The 22,186-nt window shown below is 32.1% G+C and overlaps 1 protein-coding gene across 1 annotated transcript in view; it reads left to right on the top strand.

Moving 5' to 3' along the window:
- Positions 1–8,895, top strand: part of LOC129809401 (serine/threonine-protein phosphatase alpha-2 isoform) — a 32,363-nt gene extending 23,468 nt beyond the window's left edge. Inside the window, exons 6-7 of the mRNA XM_055859210.1 lie at positions 4,966–5,113; positions 8,636–8,895. Coding sequence (XP_055715185.1) covers positions 4,966–5,113; positions 8,636–8,781 — 294 coding nt within the window. The 3' untranslated portion in view covers positions 8,782–8,895. The remainder of the gene's footprint in view (positions 1–4,965; positions 5,114–8,635) is intronic.
- Positions 8,896–22,186: the final 13,291 nt, after the last annotated feature.

Genomic DNA, 22,186 nt, shown 5'->3' with positions numbered 1-22,186 from the left:
ATCTACTTCAATTGCTTCACCCACAAATGTTTTGTTATGCATTTAAATCAATATAAGAGATTGTTTTTGTGCTGTTTCCGCAGTTGTTGTGTTAGATACAAAATTACATCAGTGAGATGATGAAAAATCTGATTTTTTTCTTGAAATTTCCGGTCTGTTGTGCGATAATCAAATTAGATGTATTTTAGATGGCTCAAAAAAATGTGTTTAAATGATATTGATCCAATTTTGGATTGTCCCTCGAAAAGGTCTCATTTTGCTTGAGATATTTTATCAATTTTGATGTTATCTCTTTTATGATGACCAGTTTATTTGCTTACAATTTTATTGTAATGTAAAGTAGAAATGTGGCAATTTTTCAGTCAATACCCATTAAAGTGTAACAATTCACATAGACGAGTTAATTTTGAGTGAGTCACCTGAATGGCATATTTGTAGGGAAAATCGCACAATAGCTTTATAGTTCAAATTTGAAGTATTCAATGTTTCTCAAACTACAACAAGTCATATAATTGAAACGTTGGAAATTGTGATGTGCAAAATAAATTTCGTGAAAAAAATCCCAGTCCATTAAGTTAAATTTGAGAGGAAGAATAAAATGGAATATAGGGGAAGATGACGTAAATATAATTAGAACAAACACATGTTTAAGGTTTAATATGACTATATACAATTCAGAATGAATTAGTGATATCGTAAATTAATGACACTCAAGGCTAATTATCTATTTTTGCCACATACTCAAAATGTTTAATTAAACAAAAGATTTTAATTGGATATTTATACACTTTTATATACATATATTTTTTTTTGTATTTCGAAAGATAAGACATAGTGTTGATAGTTGAGATTGATAAGGATTTTCAGTGAAGCGTGAATTTGTTGTTGTTGTATCTCATGCAATTATGTTTGTTCCGTTCCATTATGGGATTTTAATTCACTGTTGTGTCAGATAAGTAACCCTACTCTTAAGTAATCGGGAAATGAAATATTGATTTTTGCCAAGTTGTCTAGTATAAATCACAAAATGCTTATATTTCAATGAAATTAATTGGGTAATATTTTGTGGAGTTTGAATAATGTTTGGACGAAGATTGAGATGACTTTTTGCCATGGTTGAGCTGGTTGGAATTAATTTGTAAACGTATTGAGTGAAAGAGAGAAATCCCTCAAGGTTGTTTCAACTGATAACACGATAAACTTTCATATCTTAACAATGACTTCAACTTCTTCCGAATTCGTGGTACGTTTCCATTCGCACATGTTTCAATTTAACTCTGTGTTACTGCTTTAAGATTGTGTTTACCGTAATGAACAGTAGGGGAAAGTGACCATGCTTCGTATGATCTCAAGCTTCGTAATGACTAATTTTTTCTATGTTTCTGGATAAATGTGAGTCCGCAATGTGTTTTAAAAAAGCATTGTATAAGTGAACAGTAACAAAAAAATTTGCAATAGTGATATTATCGTCCAAATTTTGGCAAAGGGAAAATGAAAGGCTTTTCATTCTATCTGCAATAATTTTAAGTGTTAAATATATAAATTAGACCACTGAGAGAAATCCGAAAAGTTAAAATAACATTGCGGAAATGTTAATTTTACCCTGCAGTATTGATCCAAAATCGGTGTAAATATTACCCTTTTTTGGTGTATCAGGAGTTAAAGTTACCCTTTTTCATGTTAATTTTACTCTTGAAAAGGTGTAAAATTAATATTAAAAAATGTTGATATATTTTTACACCTAGAAAGTGTTAAAGTTATGAGGAAAAAAAGTTAATCGCACCCTCTTTTTTTCTCAGTGACCCATTTTTGTAAAGATTTAAGTTTTTTGCTGACCATATTTAGATTGAATTACTGCTCATTTTTAATTTTTTGCTGCCCATTTTGATTTTTTTACTGCTCGTTTGTTTTTTGCCTTTTAAAAACTGGGTTACTTTCCCCTACGATAATGCAATTTTACCAGCAATTAAACCTTCACTGAGAGAAATCCGAAAATATTAAAATACCATTCCGGTAATGTTAATTTTACACTTACCGTAATGATCCAAAATCAAAAAAATTAGGGGTTATAGTTACCATCATATAAGAAAAATTACCCCTGAAAAGATGTAAAATCAACATGAAAAAATGTCGATTTTTATACATAAAAAGTGTAATCATTATGACGAAAAAGGTTAATTGTACCTCCTTTTTCGCAGTGTAGAAATCTAAGATAATTTTCACTATAATAGCCTCATATCAAAGCCTAAAATAGGTCTCATTCGGAGACTTGTGAATTCAACCTGCCAGCAATTATAAAATAATAATAATAATTAGATTATTTACTGTCGGGTTAAGATTTTTCAAAGGTTGTTTTAGGCTCTATTCTATTCTATTCTATTCTATTGCTTCAAGTTTGTAAGTAGTTTGCTACTGCAAGCAGACTTTTTTTTACTGTTTTTTTTTAATTTCAGAAATCATGGATAAACTTAAATTGGCTCTAGATTTTCTGAGTTTGTAATATAATTTTTTCGAACTCTTCAAATAATATCTATTTTTTTCCCAAATAAAATGATTAAAAAATACCATATGAAAAGGGTAAAAAATGTCTCAGCTTTGTGTGACTTTATGCCCTAAAGATTGGTTTTGCATTAATTCTAAAGTAATAGTGTATTAGTACCAAATATAACTGAAATTAATCGTTTGTCCTCTTGTCTTCCTACACCATCTCCATATTCAGAATCACTATTCAAACCCTATTAAATATAAAGCATTGATCGCATATTTCTATAAATCCCAGTGTCATCAATACGTGTTTTTTGACCAAACTGGCACTGTTCTCTCATTAAGCTCGCTCTTGTCGCCCCACCCTCATGCAACGTAATGTAATCTATTGAAATTGTAATTTATTTAGAAATTGTGATACGATAATAAGAAATTGTGGCATATACAAACTTTCATTCGGATTTTTCTACTGTTTTCATAATGAAATCGGTCATGGTAAGCCGGAGGTAGATGCAACCAAGCATTAATTGAAAAAAAAACTTGAATTGAATTGAAAAAATATATTACAAGATTTCACATAAAAATATGTCTTGTTTAATTTTATAGATTCACAAGAAATCAAACCAATTCAACATTCTGGGGACTTCAAACAATCTTAAAATTTTTTTCAAAATTATAAATTAATTTAAAGTTTAAGTTTATAATTTATAAATGTAAAATCAGTTTGGAGATATTTGCTTATTGAAAATGTGTTTAATTTAGGTTCCCAATTGAACATATAACATTTTTAGAACTTAGAACATTTTGTCCATATACGAAATTACCGTTAAATCATTCCTAATGACGAATTTTTCAAAATCAATGATTAAAAAGAGTCTAAAGAACGTATTTCGCAACCGAATGATGTCATGTTTGGGCTCATGGGAAAAGGCTTGGACTCCCTTACCAGCTTGAACCGATAACAAATCTTTATCCAAAATTCAATTATGTTACTCCTAAACCGTATTTTGGGCAATATTTTGAGTGATTTTCAAATCGGTTTTAATCTGTCGTGAACCGGTTATGCACTGATAAGTAATTTTGGTCAAAAATCAATTCTATTACTCTTAAAACTATTTTGGGAATCTTCAGTAATTCATGAATTGGTTCAAATCTGTTGAGAAATGGTGTGATGCGAAAGTACTTTTGAGGTATAGCATCTAAGTGATGATCTAAATAACGAAAGCATGAGACAAAATTTCTCAATATGTGATAATTTCATAATATATAATTTCTTTTATTATTTTAATTTGCGTAATATTTCCATCTAATTAAGTAATTTATTTAAAACAATCTTAGAATCACTAATACTTTTGCAAGAAGTTTTAATGTTCTGAAATATATAATCCAGACGATTTCTTTCAATGCGTCTATATACACCCAAATATGTATTAAAACTATTAATAATAGAGATATTTGAATCAAAACTGAGGAAGAACTAAATTTGTTTTCAAAATGACTATTAAACATTAAAATATTTTTCTTCAAACTGAATTTCGGGATGAATTTATGAAACATTCAAGACTATTGACGTATACTTCTCGATTTCATGTCATCATGCCGTTTGCTGAGTTCTTGAAATAATATTCTTAAAACTTTTGGATGACGGTCAAATGTTCTTCAAAAAATGCACAGCTTAATGTTTTGAGTGATTTGCCTATTTGTTGCTAATAAATATGCAAAAGTCATTTTTTTTTAAATTAAATTGACTTCCTATCAAGGTAATTTCAAAGTTTTATATACAGAAAACCTTGATGGTTTATTTTATATTTGTGATTATATTTTATTAATATTCATATTACCCGCAAATATTTTATTTTCTTTTACTTGGAATATTGTGAAGTAGAAATCCAAAACGTCATGATGTCTGTGTCATCTAACTACATTTTTGGTCTTGAACAGTGGATATAGAGAAAAAAATGAGTATTTGATAGGGAAGTATGAGTCATTGATGTCCTAAATAAAACAAAATTTCAATGTCCCATGTTCTATATGGAAGAAAATTTATGCAAAAAGAAGATTATACTTTCATTATCAAATGTACATTAACAATACCAAAAATAGAAATGACATTTTAATTGAAATCCAAATGCAGGGACTCGAATGCAATGAAATGGGTTAAAGTTGTGGGTGAATTAACTTGGTATTTTCACAGTGAAATCATCAATACATTTATCAAATTTTATTGATATGATGAACACACATTTGGACGAGGGATAGCATTGTGGTTTAAGCGTAACCTTCGCGAGAGAGGGAGAGAGAAGCAGAAAGAGAATTTAAATAATAAAAAAAAAACGCACCCACACACAATTCTGATTGCACAGCAGAGTGTGAGGGAGGGGAATTTTGGTTGATTGATTAAAATTTTTGCAGTGTAAATTGGTATTATTTTGCTGCTGTTTTTTTTTTTCTTAATTGAGTCTCTTCTTCCTTTCTTTGCAGACGGTTCTGAAATTCCTGCGTAAGCACGAGTTTGACTTGATATGTCGCGCTCATCAAGTTGTGGAGGATGGGTATGAATTTTTTGCAAAGCGACAACTCGTGACGCTATTTTCAGCGCCCAATTATTGTGGAGAATTCGACAATGCAGGTGAGTAATTTCTCGTTTTTTTTACCGTCTAGATGTGTGTTTGTTAGATAAATAACTTACAACAATCAGGGTTTTTTTTTGCTAAGTCTCTATAGTTCAAAAGATAAATAGTTAACACAGTTGGATGATTGAATTTTTGTGGTATGTTTAGTTTGAGAGTGAAAAATATGGTTGTTTTTCAATGTCAATGAGACGATGAATTGGTATTTGCGATGTTTAACACAATTAACCCTCAAACGGCCAAATACGGTTTTGTTGAGGTCCCAAAAACTTTCATTTCAAACTTCTAGTTCCTTATTTAGTGAGACAGTGATTACTTTTAATAATTAGTTAAATGTATGATGCTGTAAAAAATAGTTTTTACATGCAACATTAAGGCAACTTTGGTTCAGGTTGTACCTCTTGCAAATTATATATAATACTCAAGTTTTCAATTTATTTTTACACGATATTGTTTTTTAAAGAAAGTTTACATATGATACTTATAGAGAGAACAAAAGTAATTTCCCAATAAATATATTTAAAAAAAAAACATTATCTCGTGTCCACGGTCGTCTTAGTATTGGTGACTGACGTCCATAGTAAAACAGTTCGGGTTGTATAAATCAGAAAAAATGCAAGAAAAATTAATTTGACAATTGAAGTTTTGAAAATTAGCGGAAAGATTTCTGGATCTACACAAAAGGTCTTGGAATCAGTTAAAGCTAAGTTTTCCCTCCTTGGATAAAAACCCTACAACTCTGTAGCCTCGTTCTGATCAAGATTTTCTTAAACAAAACAATTTTTTGTATGGGAAGTTTTCCCATGATATGAAATTATCAAATAAAAATGAAGACATTTCAGATATATTACAAGTCAATAAAATTTATCTGGAAAATGGGTTGACTGAGTCACCTTATGGCCTCTACACACTTGAGAAATTTATGTCCATATTGAAGCAAATTCCCTACGCTTTCGTAGGAAAAACTCTTCAATATGGACATAAATTTATCTAGAGTGTGTAGAGGTCATTACATAGTGTCACTTTGCATTGCGAGAGTTTAAAGAAAGGCCTGGATGTAGTGACATAATAAATTATTTTCTAGTCTAGATAAAAGTATCACAATCCATTAACAATCAATTATATGTAATTTGTTGAATTTTTTGGAATTTAAAATTTCTTAAATAACTGCATTTGAGCATGGGGTCTTGAAAGCAAACCTATAAATACGAATAATTGTTTACAACAGAAAGCTATACTTGCGTTCACTACTGACTTAATGTGAAGGATTAACTCCAGAGCAAAACGGTAGAAAAGCTTCTGTATGGGTCGTATATGTCAAACCACGGATTACTATATTCCTGGATAGTAGGTAGACATTTTTGTGTCCCATAGTAAGAGTAAACAAAATGAATAAAAGTACGAATAAAGACGTCGTACCGTTGTTTCTTGATATTCTCGAGACTGAAAATCACTTAAATCCTACAGACTCAATGAAGTGCTCTAGATTGAAAATAAAGTGAATGCAAATAATAAAAGTAGGGGAAGACTTTCAGGTTTAGTACATATTCCGGCTTCGAACACTTCATATTTTTGCCATATTCCTTTAATAAATGTAAACTATCTCTAACAATGTATTTTAGTACTTAGTCTTAGATCACACATTTTCTGCAAAAAGGCAACAGATTCATTAACCCTTTAAGGACAAGAGGGTCAAAAATTGGGGGTTAGAAAAAATCACTTTTTCTAATTTGTTATAGAGCCAAAACATAACTTTAGAAGGTTATAGGAAAAAAATTGATGCACCGATGTCTCCCTATCGTTCTTAAAAGCTTATAGGAATATAGAAAAAATATTAAACTGCTCGAAGCCAGAATATGCGCGAAGCATTTAAGCCTTCCTTTAATTGTGAGACAACGCATGGATTTTACATTGCAAAAAAAGGAAGTTCAGCGTCATATACAATAAGAAAAAGGAAAAAGACATAATTTGATATTGAAAGGGTGTAAACCCTTTACTTAAATAGGGGATGTGGTTGTTCAAGAACAAGGAGTCATTAAACAATAATCTAATATTTTTAGCTTTTAAATGCCGTATGCATTGACTCAGCATTGACATGAAGAGGAAGTGGAATAGAGCTATAATTAAAACTTGTGATAAGTCCCTTCTACATTCTATTCGGGTTTATTTTACGATTTAAAAAAATAATAATATATAGCAATATTTTAAAAGATCGCGCTTGCAGAAATATGGAAGTGCAACAATTAAAAAAAAATAGGGTACTATTTGGAATTACAATATGAAATTTGGTATTAAACCCCATAAATATTCAAATAAATAATCTTCAAAGTACTCTCAAACTACATTATAAAAATATAACTAGATTTTCAATGTCTGAACTTTCAAATTCATTTCGCATTGTCCGGAATTTTACAAATTTTATACTTTTTAGTTGCTTTTCTGGTTCTTGGTTTATTGGTTCGTTTTGTAATTTTAACAGGCCGATATCACATTTTCAAAATGTTAAAATGAATAAAATTAATTAAAAGTAACACCTCCAGAGAAATAAACGAGTAAAACTTACTCGAAACGATGTTAAATTAACTCTTTTTCGTTGACTTTCGATTAACTATGTTTTAGATTTGATTTTACTTCTATTTAGGTGTAATATTCAGAAGAGTTATTTCAACTTTTTTGTCATGACAAAAGAGTGTAAATAACTTTAAGAGTGAAAATAACTCGTTTCAAGAGTTTAAAAAAATGCTTTTTTTAGAGTTAAAATAAGTCTTTCAAATCCCTAAATGGATAGATTTTGCAATTTTATGTTTTTTTCTTATTTTATCATTTCCTTTATTTAAAGTTCATCATGTTCCGAGCGAGATATCACATATGATGCACTGCACTTGTCTTCATGAAATACTGTTAGGCAAATTTCTAATTGATGTTCCATATGAACTTTGTCACATGAATATCTTCTTGACTGAAATATATTCTTAAAATAAAAACACTTAAGCATATTACTTCAGTTTAGATGAAATTTAACATCGAAAAAGAGTAATAATTACATCGATATCGGACGAGTTAATTCAACTCGCACGTGGAGTAGTTTTAACTTTATTTACTAAATTTTACAACGAAAAAGAGTAACAATTCATCGATATTCGTAGAGTTAATTCGACTCGGCGATAGATTTCTTTCAACTCTACAGATTTTTTCTTAGTGAAAGAATCTCAGCTAATTAACTTTTATAAGTATCAAGATGTCCCTTTCCGAATCTATCTAAATTGCTTATAAATTCGATAGACCGAAACTTTTATTTTTTATTTAAAATATAATAATTTTTGAAGACTTTTAAACTTTCTGGGAACCTGCTTTTCTGTTTGTGTGTATTGTTTATAACTTGACCCTTTGAGGGTTAACACGTAAAATTTATTCATTGAATGTGGATTGTGTGTGGTGATTTTATTTTGTAAAGAAAATGACTGAAAAGCCTTATATAATAACCTATTTTCTGTGTCTTTTTTTGCTTTAATGCAAAACAGGTGCAATGATGTCTGTGGATGAGACATTAATGTGCTCATTCCAAATACTGAAGCCAGCCGATAAGAGGCGATTTCAGTATGGCACCCCAAATTCTAGACCAGTGACACCGCCACGTGGGCTACATAATAAAAATAAGAAAAAATAAGTAGGACAAGTGTAGGAGATCAGATTAAAACAAAAAATGAGAAATTTGAAGTATAAGAGTTATAATCTTGAATAAAAAAAAATGCAAAAAGAAAATACATTCAATACGATATCATGTGAAGTGAAGAAAAAGAAAACAAGATAATAGGAAGAAAATAAAAAAAGAGAGAGAAAATAAGATATTAGATTGAAAGCTGAGGAAAGAAATTGAAATTTATATTCTCTTTTTTTATCTAATATAACGATAAACCTTTTCTTTCCTAATTGTTATATAGGAGTGACATGATAGACAGAAACAAAAAAAATAAAATCAATATTTCATGATTAGAATTTGAGAAGAGCGGGTGAATTTCAAAAGAAATACGTTTTTGTTGATGCACAAGAAAAGCGTTAAATTAAAAAAAAAAGTAAAATTAATTATACTCTAGTTTTAATAATTGTTTTTTTTTGCATTACAGTAATTGATTATTCTTCTTTTTTTTTACATCAAATGTGTGTGTGTGATGAGGAAGGAAAAAAATGTGACAGAGAGTAATTTTTGTTATAGTTTTTTTTTTCTTTTTACTTTCTCACATCTTAAAGAAGGTACACTCATGTTGGATGAATTTCCCTTTTATTTTTATTTTTCAAACAGGTAAGAACAGGTTGAATTTTATTTGTAAAAGCACAGAGAGATAGTGAGGGAGATTAATGTAACAAGAAATATGAGTAATAGTGTAAATATTTGACGAAGCGTTTTCATAAAAAGCAGTGATTAGGATGAAAATTGAATTATAAATTAAAAAAAAATACAAGGAGTGGAAAATGAGTGGAATGTTTAGAGATGAAAATAAACACATTAATACACATTTATTAATTCAAATGAAGAGATAATTTAGTGAAAAATAAAAATGATACAGCTAATTCTTCAATACAAAAACCTGAGAGAGAGAGAGAAGTAAATTATTGTTGAAACAATATTCTTAGATATGACTTAGGAACTCCATAAAAATGAAAAACTCTGTCCAAAAAAAAAAGCTGTATGTATGGTATTTCAAAAAAAATATTTTAATTATCATTCATTCAGTGTTACTTCATTTCATTTCACCTTCAAAAAAAAAAAAAAAGATAAAAAAGAAAAAAATAGAAGATAGCACTTATCGAAATGCAACTAAATTTTTGTTGCAAAGAGAACAGAAAATGAGATGTGAACAAAATCTGCTATATTTAAATATGCCAGAGAGAAAGAGAGAGAGTCTTCCGCTCAAGATTGAGTTTATACCTTTATTTTGGCATTAGCATGTAGAAAATTTCAACAGTTTGAGTGTTTGAAATGTGAAAATGGATGAAAGATGCTACTGCAAAAATAGAAATCATGATCAATGGATTTATTAACTAACTGCAAATACATTTTAATTAGCTGTATTTTCCTCTCTATGCATATTTTTCTTTCCACAAAAAAAAAGAGTAAAAATCCAACAAAAAAGAAGAAAACACAAAAAAGCAAAGGAATATTTTTACAATCTTTCCGATTAAGTAAAAACTGAATTATGTTTAGTAGAAGCAGTATTTAAAGTACATTGTAATATATTTTTTGTAAATTTTACAAAATAATGAATGCCGTAAATAAACAAAAATATAGAAATGACAGCTAAAACATAAAGAGCTCCTACACTTTACTCGAAATTTTTTAATTACATATTTAGCCAGGTGATAGTAGAGGGCTTCCTGGGATAGTTCTGTCAATTTATAATTTTTGATAATGCAGCCTGAAGGATTTATGATAAAAAAGAAACTTCTGTATTTTAAAATGCGGTAAAGACATTCTGAAGGACGCTGCAGATAAGCCACGCCCACTATTTCAATAGTAGGCGACAAAACACAAGTCCCGCCCATAAAAATAGGATATCCCTATTAGACTAAAGCAGAAATAAAAAGAGCGAAAAAAGACATGATTCCTCGTAAGTAAGCAAAATCTAAAACCATGCTATATTCTCTTATTCTAAATTTTTTCTCGTCTCAAATTAAGATCAGTATTAATATTCTTAATCAAGATTTTACAAAACTTAAATTTCTTTTATCAAAAAATTTGTAAAATTATTTGTAAATTGAGTTTAAACTTATGGTGAAGTGAAAACTTTGTCAAAATGGTTAATGAAAGCAAAATGTTGAAGCCACGCCCATTTCATAAAATTTTCTCAAGAAAAGCGTATAATAACTATTTCTCGGTCAGTAATATTTTTAGAAAAGTTAAACAAAGACTTTGTTACAAAAATTAAGGAAATCACAAGACTTTATTTCCTTGCAAGTCACAAGGGGCGTGGCCTATTTAACTAAATAAAAAAGATCCACTGTATACTTATGTGAACCGCAGCATAAAAGATCTTTTAGGGCAGAACTCAGCAGATCCTTTACTATCTTTTAGCAAAATGTGGACTTACAATAGAAAAAAAGTAAAGTGTAGTTTGGCTAACAATAGTATCACTTTTGATAATGCAGTCTAAAAAAATATTGGTAAAAAAGTGATTATGGAAAGAGAATTATCAAATTCACACCATCTAAAAAAATGCAGCAGATACACGCAGAAAAATAAAATTTCATAAAACACTTATACTTAATTAAATTAAAACAAGAAAAAAAATGAAAGGCAGAAAAGTAATTTTAAAAAATTCAATAAAAATTTCAAAAGTAAAGTACAAATCGTACTTGTCTTTTTTTATATTAAATTATACTGAAATATTATACATATAAAATGATTAAAAAAAAATGAATAGATTCAAAAAAAGGAGAATGAAAAGAAAATTAAATAAACAATTCGTTTTACTGTGTACGTAAGGAGTATATGGAAGAAAAAAATATAAAAAAAATGAAATATAGAATTTAGAATATAAAAAAAGTAGATAATGACAAAGAAAAACACACTCTACACAAGCAGAAAAATATTGGGCAAAGATGTGCGAATGAGTGCGATTACGTGAAGATAATTTAAAAGAGAAAAAAAAACTTTTTTGAAACAAAATGTATGATTTTCTTTTTTTTTTTATTCAAACCAGTAAATATCAAACACTGAATACACTCTCCTAATATTCATAAAAAAAAATTATTAAGATTTTAAATAATAAAATGAAAGAGAGAATCAACACATTCAAGATATTTCACCATCTTTTCTCTATTTGCCACTTTTTCCTGCACAGTCACAGTCATTAACACAAAAATTAGATTACTTATTATATACATAAATTTATGCTTCTTCGTCTGGTCATCTGAAAAGTTTTGCAAATAATTTATAGAATTTCTCTTCGTCAAGTACCATATGCTTAATTTTCTTCATTAGACATACAAGAATGTGTCGCCTGCTGGCTGGGAGAACTCATATATTCTATTGTGTCACGTTCTCAGCATTTTGATTGATGAGCATGCATATCAATCAAATCGCCCACGTGCGTCACACAAATTTATTACATCCAATACTATGTGGTTTAGGATATGAAAATCTACCGGCTCAATTTTACATTTCTAAACACTTGAACACAGGTATTTCGAGAGGGAGAGAAAAAAACCATCATGTCGTGGAGTTCCAAATATTTGATTACTCTTTGATTAGTACTCAAACGAGAAATGGACGTGGTAGAATTGATTTTTTAAATTGGTTGAAATACAACACCATTTTTTACATTGAAAACCTTTATGCACTAACGAATACAACTAGTACAAATTCGGACAGAATCTTTCCTTATTTTTTATCCTCTGTCTTGCGTTAAATATTTCTTGACGAAAGGATTTTCTGATCATTTTAACCCTTTAAGGACGAGAAGGTCAAAAATCGAGGGTCAGAAAAAATCATGTTTTCTAAATTTTTTGAGCAAAATACACTTTCAGAAGGTCGTAGGAAAAATTTCATTTTTGGGTCACCGGTGACCAATCGTCCTTAAATGGCTAAAACATTTTTTCCTATTATACTTTATTTTCATTTTTAAGTTACAAGTTGTAAATGCGATGTACGTAACATGGTTCAATTTTTGGTAAGGTTAAACCAGGGGCATGACGTTTCCTATCTTTCCCATATGTTTCTAGCGTTTCTAGCCTGCCCAAAAAACTTTTGAGTTTATTAGCTACTTTCTGTCATTGTAGAATGAATTAGCAAATACTACTAATACAAAATAAAAGCCAATTTAATAACGAAAAGGCAACCGAAAACCCCAAATTGGCAACCTACGTAGTTTTGGAGATATCTCGTGAAATATGTACGAAAACAGGAAAAAATTTACACTAAAACTGGTCGCATTTTTCAGAGCTAATGTCATCCCCCTGGGTTAAACATTATCTACATAGTGAAAAATATTTCGTAAATTTTTGTAAATGTTTGTATTGTCTTCACAAAAGGGTGACAAAGCGTCCGAGGTTTTGCGAGCTGCTCGAACTCCCGAGAAGGAGCTTAGCCTTATTACTCTTTTTCGGAAACTTTTTGTATACTGTTTTAAATTAGTTTACAAATAATCATAAAACCAAATTGAAGGTAGAATTGTTTAAGAACAGCACTGAGAATAAAAAGAGGCTGCGATTAACTTTTTTTCGTCGTAACTTTAACACTTTTTGGGTGTAAAAATATATCAACATTTTTTAATGTTAATTTTACGCCTTTTAAGGGTAAAATCAACATGAAAGAAGGGTAACTTAAAAAAAAAAATTAAAATTAACACTTCCGGAATGTTATTTTGACTTTTTCAGATTTCTCTCAGTGAGGGTATTTAAAAAAAAATTTAATTATTTGATTGACCAAACTTGTTTAAAATTAAGCCCTTTGACTTGGAACAATTGAAGATGTAGATTTTTCTGTGATAGGTATCGACATCGACATGTGCAAAAATGAACGAAATCACCAAGACCAATTTTGAGGAAAATTAGAAAAATCTAATTTTTGTTCTATTTTAGAGGATAGGGAACACATGAAAAGGGAAGGGGAAAAAAATAGATTAGCTTCGAGATTATGTCATGTTAGGAAAGTCATCGAATACCGTAATTCGATATATTTTATCGTTTTAATCATATGGGTCAGAAGACTGAAAGAATTGCGATAAAACAGTATTTTTAAAATGGAGCTAATTACCTTTACTTTACCGATATATCACCGATTATGATCGATGTAGTCGGGTTCAGAATTTCAAGACCTTTCAAAAAAAGTCTAAATTTAACCAAATCCGTTGAAAATTAGGCCCTCCAGGGTGGTTAAACTTTAACCTTGAATGATCCAAGATGGCGACTTTTCTGATGATAGGCGTCAACATCGACATGTTCAGCTGGACTACCTACAAAACATATCCAAAAATGAACGAAATCGCCAGGTCCAATTTTGAAAAAAAGTAAAAAAGAAACATATTTTTGAAGGGGTTAGAAAGGGTGGGGGTAATTTGCGTAAGTTAGTTTACTAGAGAATATAGACTTGTGGGAGGTGGGGGGTTGGGGGTCACTGAAGACCGAAAGTCAATATCTCTCACAGTTTGGCAGCCAAGATGGTGAGAAGTTGAAAAAATGGATTGTGGAATTGCTCTCTCGTAGAGTTCGAGCAGTTAACATTGTTCGTATTATAAACACTTGACGAGCATTTCTTGTTCTTCTACAAACATTTGTTCGTACATTTTTGTTTGTTTGACAAAACTTTACCAACAAATGAGAAAATTTCACGAACATTTTTTACGTATTTACGAACATGCCTAAATAGTAACTGTCCTTACAGGACTTTGTCCGTTAAGGGCGTTACTGCTGCGTCCCGTATGACAGGTGCTCTTCTGCAGGTGCCATTCGGATTTTTTTTTTAAATGAAGCTTGAGAAGCTTAGAATTCTATTGTTTTCTCTTGGCTTTTCTTATTAACTTACTTAAATTTACACTCTCTGAATTTGCTGACTTTATTTTCTTTTTGATTTTCAATACTATTTTTCTTTCACAATTGTAAAAGGGATGATCATATTTTATCACATTTTTGTGAATAATTATTCTTAAAATAAATTAATTTTGGGAAATATACTATACATATTTTCAAAAACTCATTATTAAAAATAAAATTGCTGGACTAAATTAGCATTGAAGATAATTTTTAAACGTTTAGCAAATTAATCCTTAAAAAACTTCAACTGCCTGTGTGCCTTATCCTTAACTTTATCGCATTTATCAATTAATTTTCTTCATTTTATGCGAATTGATAAATTATCAAATGTTCTGCAAATTCAGAGCACATAAGAATTTATGGACAATTGAGTCACCGATGATCCAAGAACATTTTTTCTTGCATCCTACGTCTACATATATAAAAACGATCGATAATTCATGGCGATATATTCTGTTTATTCTGAAATAGGAATAGGGTCAATTTATTCTGCCTGGAATAGGGGAAAATGCCCATACTTCGTACGGTCCCAAACTTCGTAATGACTAAATTTTTCTTATGTTTCTCAATAAATGTGAAAACTAGAGGTAAGTGCCCCGTTTTTAAAATATTTTGCGGAGTCAGATTATTTCAGAAACCCAGGAAAAATTTATTCATTACGAAGCTTGGGATCGTATGAAGCATGGGAACTTTCTCTTACCTAGTAAAAAATATGAAAAATTTTATTTAAAGAAAGTTTTGAGAAATTAAGGACAAGTTTTAAATGATTTGAAAAGCTTTTAATCATTATGGTTACCGTAAGTTAGGGTGACTTTGACACCTTAACTCTTTCCGGACCGCAGCATATGCTGCAAGCCAATTTCACAATTTTTAATCAAAAATATTTAAGCTCAGGAATTAATTGAGGTCTTACAAAAAAAATATCTTACATTTGGACATCCTTTAATTTGTAATCATCCATAAGAATCGGATTTTTATCAGTTCTGAATAATTGAAAAACATTGTTTTTCACAGAATATTCATATGCTGCTTTGGGTACTCAGAGTCCCAAAAGAGACGAAAGAGTTAATGGGTTAATTAAGTCAGTGCACGTGCTTCATAGGCTTCATATACCTGTTAACCCTTAACGACGAGACACTTTTTACGGACTGAAAATCAACAATAAAAATTAAACTGAGAAACATAATCAATGATAAATTTTACATCTAACCTTGGAAAGTTCAACAGAATCTGATTCGGTGTATTTTGTGCTTCTATGAACGATAGATACAAAAATAGCCCGAAAATTTAAGTAATTTTTCTGACAATACCAATGAATAATATTTTTCGCTTTAATGAAAAATATTACGTATGAGTATTGTAGTTTTTATTGCCAAAAGGGTATTGCTTAAAAAAAATTGGAAATATAAAAAATAAATAATAATTATTATTATTATTAAACTTTTAAGGCTTTGTTAATATCGCCTTTGGTTTTGAGTGCTTAATGAATTTTGTGCATTTTTTAAGATTTAGTGTGTATGTAGAATCTTGATTGTTTATTATTATATTATTATTGTATTTTATGTTATTTTATTTTATTATTATTATTTTTTTTTTTTATTTATTTATTTTTTTTTTTAATTTTGGTGTTGAGCTTACATGACCACAGACCACCCGGTCGACCCGTCGGAGCAGTCTGTGGTTGTGTTATAGCTCTTTGTGTAAACCGATCTCCATTACGAATTGAACAATTTTCTTATGACCCAATGGGTCACAAAGCAAATTTTGTACAGACTGGCTCCCTAGAATAGAATCTCTCTGTCCAGTATACTTGCGACAGATATTAAGCAAATGGGGGACATCTATGATTTCATGACATACATCGCACATAGGTGGATTGTTTCTCTCCATTTTATATTTGTGGGTCAGTCGAGTGTGCCCAATTCTGAGTCTGGCTATTAGAGTATTTTCCATCCTTGATGCATCTAAAGCATATGGAGGTCCTTTGATGTTTGGGGAAAGTGTTGCCATGAAGCCATGAACTTCCCTCTGTAGCCATTCAGAATGTTTTACATCAGAATGTTTTGAGATAATGGAGTTTATCCCTCTCCTGGGAATGTCAGTAATTAGAGAGCTTTCTCCCCCAGCCGCCCTCTTCGCCTCCATGTCTGCTTTTTCATTCCCAGGGATACCCTTGTGACTAGGAACCCAAGCGAGCATAATTCTACCACCTGTTTTGATTAAGTTGGTGCGAGTGGATGCAATAAGTGGATGATAATTTCTAATATTTTGGATCGCCAAAAGACAACTAAGTGAATCCGTGAAGATAATCCACCTTTCGTCAGACGTTTGTGTAATATGTTTTGTTGCCATGAGTAAAGCTAAGGCCTCTAACTCAAAGATGGACCAATGTTCGTCTGATGACCCACTGACAATTACATCCGTTTCTGTTGTGACAGCATAACCACCACTTGACTCCAGGACTGAACCATCCGTGTAGAGGAAATTGGTGTAAAGGTGTCCGTATTTTTCTTTCAGCTCCCGATAACGACCTCGTACTTCTATATCAGGTGCCAATTTTAGTTTTTCTGATGTAAGGCTGGTGTCTATTAAGTTGTGATGAAGCAACCAAGGTGAGGCCCTATCTGAGGATTCTGAGACGGGATTTCGATTATCCAAATACCTTTTCAGAGAGGATATTGAAGAACCAAAGGAACCTCTCCAGGTATCAAATGAAGTAGAATTTTTAATTTCGTTGTGAGCGAGGGTACCAGAGTTGGAGAGAATTCTACCGGCTGTTTTCATGCACTGATTTTCTCTATATACGTGAATCGGGGGAGCTCCGGATTCAGCTAAAATACTATTTACGGGTGAGGTTCTAAAGGCCCCGGTTGCAATACGATAACCTCCAACATATACACTGTTCAAATTTTGCAGTGTATTTTTAGAAGCTCCCGCATATACCTCCATTCCATAGTTTAGTTTGGAAATTACCCATGCTTGGTGGATTTGTTTTAGAGATTTCCTGTGTGATCCCCATATTGTTCCCGATAGACATCGTAGTATGTTAAGCCTTTGGTTGCATGCCTTTTTGAGGGTTTTTATGTGATCTTTAAATGTTAGTTTTCTGTCAAGTATTATTCCTAGGAACTTATAGTTATCTTCATAAGGAATTTCGCAGTTTCCAATTCTGATGATGGGAGATACACATTTATATTTGCGACAAAAATGCACAGCCGCAGTTTTCCTGGCTGAAAACTTAAAGCCACGAGTTTCTGCCCATTCTTCCATTTCATCCACCTTTTCTTGGAGCTCTTGTGTTAATTCGTCCGTGTCTTTTCCTGTGATGTAAATGGAAATGTCGTCTGCATATAGCAAGAGTTTGATACGTGACTCAGCCGGAAAGAGATTCTGCAGACTATTGATCCCTATAAGAAATAGGGTGACTGAAAGTACTCCCCCTTGCGGTGTGCCATTTTCAAATGAAAATAGATCAGATTGTTTTCCATTTGCAGTTACACGAACATTTCTTCGGCTTAGGTAAAAATCTATGAAAGCAAGCATAGATCCTCCAATGTGCCATTCTTTAAGTTGGTTAATAATGGTGGTTTTCCAGATCCGGTCATATGCTTTTTCAAGATCAAAAAATATAGAAATAGTATGCTCTCCCTTTGACCACCCTGAATAAATATCATGAGTCAATCGAAGCAGAGGATTAATTGTGCTTCTTTTTCTTCTGAATCCACTTTGGGATTCTGCGAGAAGGCAATTTGATTCTAGGGTCCACATGAGTCGATAGTTTACCATTCTTTCAAAAATTTTAAGGTCACAATTTGTGAGGGAGATTGGTCTATATTCAGGATTGAGTGGTGTCTGTCCTTGGAATTTGGGAATGGGTATAATGTTGGCCTCTGTCCAGTTGGAAGGATATGATTTTTCATTCCACATCCTATTGTAGAGTAATAATAATAGAGTTTTGTTTCTTGGAAGTAGGTTTGATATCATGTTATATGAGATTTCGTTGGGTCCTGTGGATTTGCCTTTACTATGTGAAATTGCCGATTCTAGTTCAAGTAAGGTAAATTTTAAGTCCAAGTCCGGGAAATCATTCCTATTTGGTAGATTGCACGTTATTGAGGTGAGGTTGTTTTTATTTTGGATTTCATCAGCGGATAGCGAATTATTTGAAGAATGCTCGGTGAACTTTTCTCCTAGTCTATTGGCGATTTGAACAGGATCAACGATTATTTGATCATCATTGTTAATGAATCGGATCTCCGGTTCCCTCCCTCCTCTAAGCGCACGAACCTTCTTCCAGATTTCTCCTGATGGGGTGTTTGGATTAATGTTTTGTACGAAATCATGCCACGTTTTGGTTTTTGCATCTTTAATAAGTTTTTTGACGTTTTCTACTGATTCTAAATATTTATCTCTATACGACGTTAAGGGATGGGCTTTGAATTGTCGATAGGCTTTTTTTCTTTCTTTAATGGCTCGGGCAATGTCTTCGTTCCACCAAGGAACTTTCCTCTTTACGTTAGTCTTAGTTTTAATAGGTATTGCATCTTCAGCTGCCAATGTGATACTTTCTTCGAATTTATTATAGGCCTCTTCTATAGACATGGCTTCATTAAGATATCCTAGGTCAGCTTTTGATGCAAAAAGATCCCATTTTGCTAAATCTTCATTCCACTTTTTTCCAGAAGATACTCCAGTGGGTATGTGAAATAAATCATCGACAAAAATTGGGACATGATCACTTCCGCAGAGGTCGTAATGCGTGCTCCAAATGTAGTTACCAGCTCTACTGCTGTCGACTAGTGTGAGATCAACTGCGTTAAATGTATTGTGGGCCAAAGAGATATTCGTATGCAATCCGCTATTTAAGATAATAATATTTTCCTCATCAATAACTTCTCCAAGAAAAGTTCCCCTATTATCGAGCCTCGTGCTACCCCATTCAGGGTTAGATGCATTGAAATCTCCCATTAAAATAAAAGGACGTGGTAATTTTCGTATAAGGTCTGATAAGTGTCTCTTTGGAATATTGTCCTGCGGTCTAATATAAATCGAAATTAAATTAATTGTATAGTGCCATTTTATCTTCACTGCAATAATCTCAAGAGGAGTTTGTATTAGAATTGGTTCATAAAACCATCCATTCTGAATTAGGATCCCAACCCCACTACTTCTAGTTGAGTTAGGAGCTGAGTTGAAAAAACAGCCTGAGTATCCAGGTATTGTTGGTGGAATAGCATTGTTTGAAACATGCGTTTCTTGTAGAGCAATCGCAAGAGGCTTATGAGTTGATGCAAGGAGCTCAATTTCTGGTTTTCGTTTCCAAAAACCTCTACAATTCCACTGAATGAAGTTGTGGGGCATTTGAGAGGGAACTACAGGCATGGAAAGTGGATTATTATTGTAATTAGTGTTTGTGTGATTTGTAGATTGTGCATGTGAATTTTGATGAGAATTCATCATGATTTATTTGTTGAGGGAAGATCACTGGGTTCTTTCACAGGTGGGAACCCAGGAAATTCATCTTCTGAGCAATCATAGGTGGGGTCATTTTGAGGGACATCATTGCTAGACCTTTGGTTTTCATTTAGGCTATTATTTTGAGGAGAAATCTCATTTACCTGGTCTACTGGTATTGCCATTAACTTGCTTGGTTTAGAATCTCCTGAAATGGAATAGTCATGACATATTTCCCTCCCCCTTTTAACCCCCTTAAAACCAGAAACTTCATCAATCAGCATTTCACAGTCCTCAATAAGCTTATCAACAGACTGAACCTCTGTGATTTCTGAGGGACTTTGAGAAATTTTTGGTGTGTTAAATGTGGAATTATGTGCATTTTCTGCATTAGTAGTGTTTGTATCAGAGTAAGTTTTATCTGATTTATTTTGTGTGGATTTATCAAATTCATTCGAATTTGCTTCATTTTGTGTGCATAAAGATTGGAGTGGGGTTTTTTCATGTGAGGATGGGATTTTTCTGGAATCTGTAAGGTCAGTGACCGTATTAAGAGATTGAGTGGCAATAATTTTTGGATCCAGTTCATTATCAGCATTTTGCAATGCAGAAATTTCCTGATTGTGACATAATTTTGTATCTGAGGTAATTGTTGGTTTATGAGGTACTTGCGGTTGTTTCTGGGCGTTAATCTCTTCTTTTAGTTTCCTTTGGTACTCCATGAGATGGGCATTGGCTGGATTTCTGGTTTTGGTATTTTTAGGCTTTTGATGATGTGCACTTTTTTTAACCTCACTGGATGAGTTCTGCATATTTGGACTCGTTTTTTGTTCAACTTTATCAGTAGAAGAAGTGGAGGGAATATTTTCTACATTAGAGGAAGTGCGAAATATTTGGGACTTGGCTTGTGAATTTGGCTTCTTTTGAGCATGGGAATTTGAGGAATTATTAGAGGGTGTGTTTTTCTTGAGAATATCAGTGAATGATGGTGCGAGTGAATTGTTAATAGAATAAACCAAACCATTTTTCTCACCGAATCTCTCAAAGAAAAGTTTTTTTGCAACCTTATGGGGCACTCTTTCAATGGTTTTAATGGCATTAATACCCTCCAAGATAATGTATTCAGGACATTTTCTGTCAAAACTGGGATGATTACCCTTGCAATTTACGCACATAGGAGGTTTTTTACAGGGCCCTTCATTAGGGTGGTCAATTTTGGGCTCCCCACAGACACCGCAAATGGATTGGGGTGATTTGCACCATTTTTTTGTGTGTTTTAACTGGTGACAGTTTGTGCAGCGCAATGGGGATGGGGAGTGTAGTCTTACAGCGACTTTTAAAAAGCCCACATCCAATTTATCAGGCACTTCAGTGAGCGAGAAAGTGAGAAGGTGGACCGGAGAATCGATCAACTTTTTGGTTGGGTCCCTGGTTTTCATTCTTTCAACTGCTATCACGCCTTGGGATGCGAGCCGTTCCTTTATATAATTGCAGTCGAGTTTCATAATTTCTGGACAATAGATTCGGCCCTGAACGGAATTGTATCTAATGTCTTCTTTTACTGTGACAGGATGCCCTCCTAGTAGCGAAGCATTCTTAATTGAATTGAAATGGGAGAGGGTTTTGGGAGCTATCAGAAAATCCCCACTAGGGAGCCAGTGTACTTCGGCGATACCGCCTGGTGATAACTCTTGAAGTGCATCATGCGCTTCAAAAATGTTGAGGTTTTTAAGATCTCTAGTTTCACTTGAAATCAGTAGATATCTTCCATAGTTTTGGGGTTTAAAAAAACTTTTATTTTGCAAGGGGGGGAAATTTCCCCTTTGAATGTCTGTATTAAAATCCATATTGTTCACTACTGTAAGCACAAAATTTATTGGGGGGAGAACCCCCCTTATTTAAAGGGTTTATTCCTTGAGAGTTTGATTTAAATTTTATCCGAAAACACGTTTAATTGCACAATTTTGTGTCTTTATCTATAATTTTTGATAATGCACTATAAATAGATTCACTAAATTTATTGGCACAATAATTCAAGCACAGTTAATATTTATTGGGGATTGATTGGAGCGATTTTAGAATCACAACCG

Source organism: Phlebotomus papatasi, chromosome 1 (genome assembly GCF_024763615.1).
Source record: "Phlebotomus papatasi isolate M1 chromosome 1, Ppap_2.1, whole genome shotgun sequence".
Classification (NCBI taxonomy): domain Eukaryota; kingdom Metazoa; phylum Arthropoda; class Insecta; order Diptera; family Psychodidae; genus Phlebotomus; species Phlebotomus papatasi.
The sequence above is the reverse complement of the archived record's forward strand: the minus strand, read 5'-3'. Positions and strand labels throughout refer to the sequence as shown.